The sequence below is a fragment of the Eimeria mitis genome, genomic scaffold (assembly GCF_000499745.2).
Source record: "Eimeria mitis Houghton genomic scaffold, Emh_scaff274, whole genome shotgun sequence".
Lineage (NCBI taxonomy): Eukaryota > Apicomplexa > Conoidasida > Eucoccidiorida > Eimeriidae > Eimeria > Eimeria mitis.
The window spans coordinates 2,636-4,346 of NW_013571085.1; the positions used below are offsets into that span (position 1 = coordinate 2,636).

The window sequence follows — 1,711 nt, forward strand, 5'->3', positions numbered from 1 at the left end:
AAGACAACCCCACCTCCTCAGCAGTGCTGCAGCAGCAACAGCAACAGCAACAGCAGCAGCAGCAGCAGCAGCAGCAGCAGCAGACACAGCAGCAGCAGAAGTATTAAGCTGCAGGGAAAGACTGCAGACACGGGGAGGGACGTACAACAACAGAAGGAGACAAAGGAGACAGAAAACACAAAACAAACAAAAGATAGAAAGGAGACAAAGGAGACAGCTGAGAGAGGAGACAAAGGAGACAGAAAGGAGACAAAGGAGACAGATGAGAGAGGAGACAAAGGAGACAGAGAGGAGACAAAGAAGAAAGCTGCGAGAGAGGCGAAAAAGGAGACAGAAAGGAGACAAAGAAGACAGAGAGGAGACAAAGAGGAGACAGAGCGGAGACAGAGAGGAGACAGAGCGGAGACAGAGAGGAGACAGAGAAAAGAAAAAGGAGACAGAGAAAAGAAAAAGGAGACAGAGAGAAACCCTCACACTCTAGCTAGCTTATAAACCTCGCGCTGCTGCTTGGGCCTCAGCAGCAGCAGCTGCTCCAGCAGGTCGCCATCGATGAAGCCCTTTGCATGCGCCCGGTACCCGTCCAGCCCCACACCGCAACCAGGGCTGCCAGTGCGAGCTGAGACAGCAGCAGCAGCAGCAGCAGCAACAGCAGCAGCAGCAGCAGCAGCAACAGCAGCAGCAGCAGCAGCAGCAGCAGCAGGAGCAGCAGAGGAGACACTGTTGTAGGCGCACAGGATACAGATGTTGAGGAGGAACAGCAGCAGCAGCAGTAGTTGTTGCTGCAGCAGCAACAGCAGTTGTAGTAGTAGTAGCAGCAGCAGCAGCAGCAGCAGTTGTGGCTGCAGCAGCAACAGCAGTTGTAGTAGTAGTAGTAGCAGCAGCAGCAGCAGCAGCAGCAGCAGAAATAAAAGCATACACAACACGCTCTATGCAAAGACATAAAAGCAGCAGCTGCACGCACTCCATCCGTAGGTGCTGTACATGCATGCATAGCCTTGTACATGCATGCATGCATGCATGCATGCATGCATGCATGCATGCATGCATAGATCTGTACAAGCATGCATGCATGCATGCATGCATAGATCTGTACATGCATGCATGCATATATCTGTACATGCATGCATGCATGGACCTATACCTGCATGCATGCATGCATGCATGCATGCATGCGTGTACATATATACTTATACATCCATGCACGCATGCATGCATGCATGCACACATGCCCACATGCATGCACACATGCATGCATGCATGCATGCATGCATGCATGCATGCAAGTGTATACATACCGCCTAGAGGGTGTGTGATATCTGCGAGTGCGTGTTGTATGAGTGCGAGCTGCGCGAAGGTGCTGCTGTCTCTGAACCGCAGCACAACGCCGATGCTGCCCTCGGCAGAGACCCAGGTCCTTGTAGATAAGGGACAACATAAACTCATGCAGCTCCTCCTGCTGCTGCTCCTGCTGCTGCTGCTGCTGCTGCTGCTGCTGCTGCTGCAAGGAGAAAGAGATGAGACGGAGGCATGTAGATGTCCCTCCCCAGTTGCTGCTGCTGCTGTTGCTGCTGCTGCTGTTGCTGCAGTTGGTGAGGTTTTGGATAGATCAAGTAGCAGTTGCTGCTGCTGCAGCTGCTGCTCGCTGCTGCTGCTGCTGCTGCTGCTGCTGCTGCTGCTGGTGTCTCCAAGCAGCCCCTCTTCTAGCTGCCAG

General features: G+C 53.1%; 1 protein-coding gene across 1 annotated transcript in view; it reads right to left on the minus strand.

The window, feature by feature from the left end:
- Positions 1-470: 470 nt before the first annotated feature.
- Positions 471-1,711, minus strand: part of EMH_0006320 (uncharacterized protein) — a gene marked incomplete at both ends in the record, with an annotated part of 2,505 nt that continues 1,264 nt past the window's right edge. Inside the window, 2 exons of the mRNA XM_013497539.1 lie at positions 471-616; positions 1,296-1,709. Of these exons, the coding sequence (XP_013352993.1) occupies positions 471-616; positions 1,296-1,709 (560 nt within the window). The remainder of the gene's footprint in view (positions 617-1,295; positions 1,710-1,711) is intronic.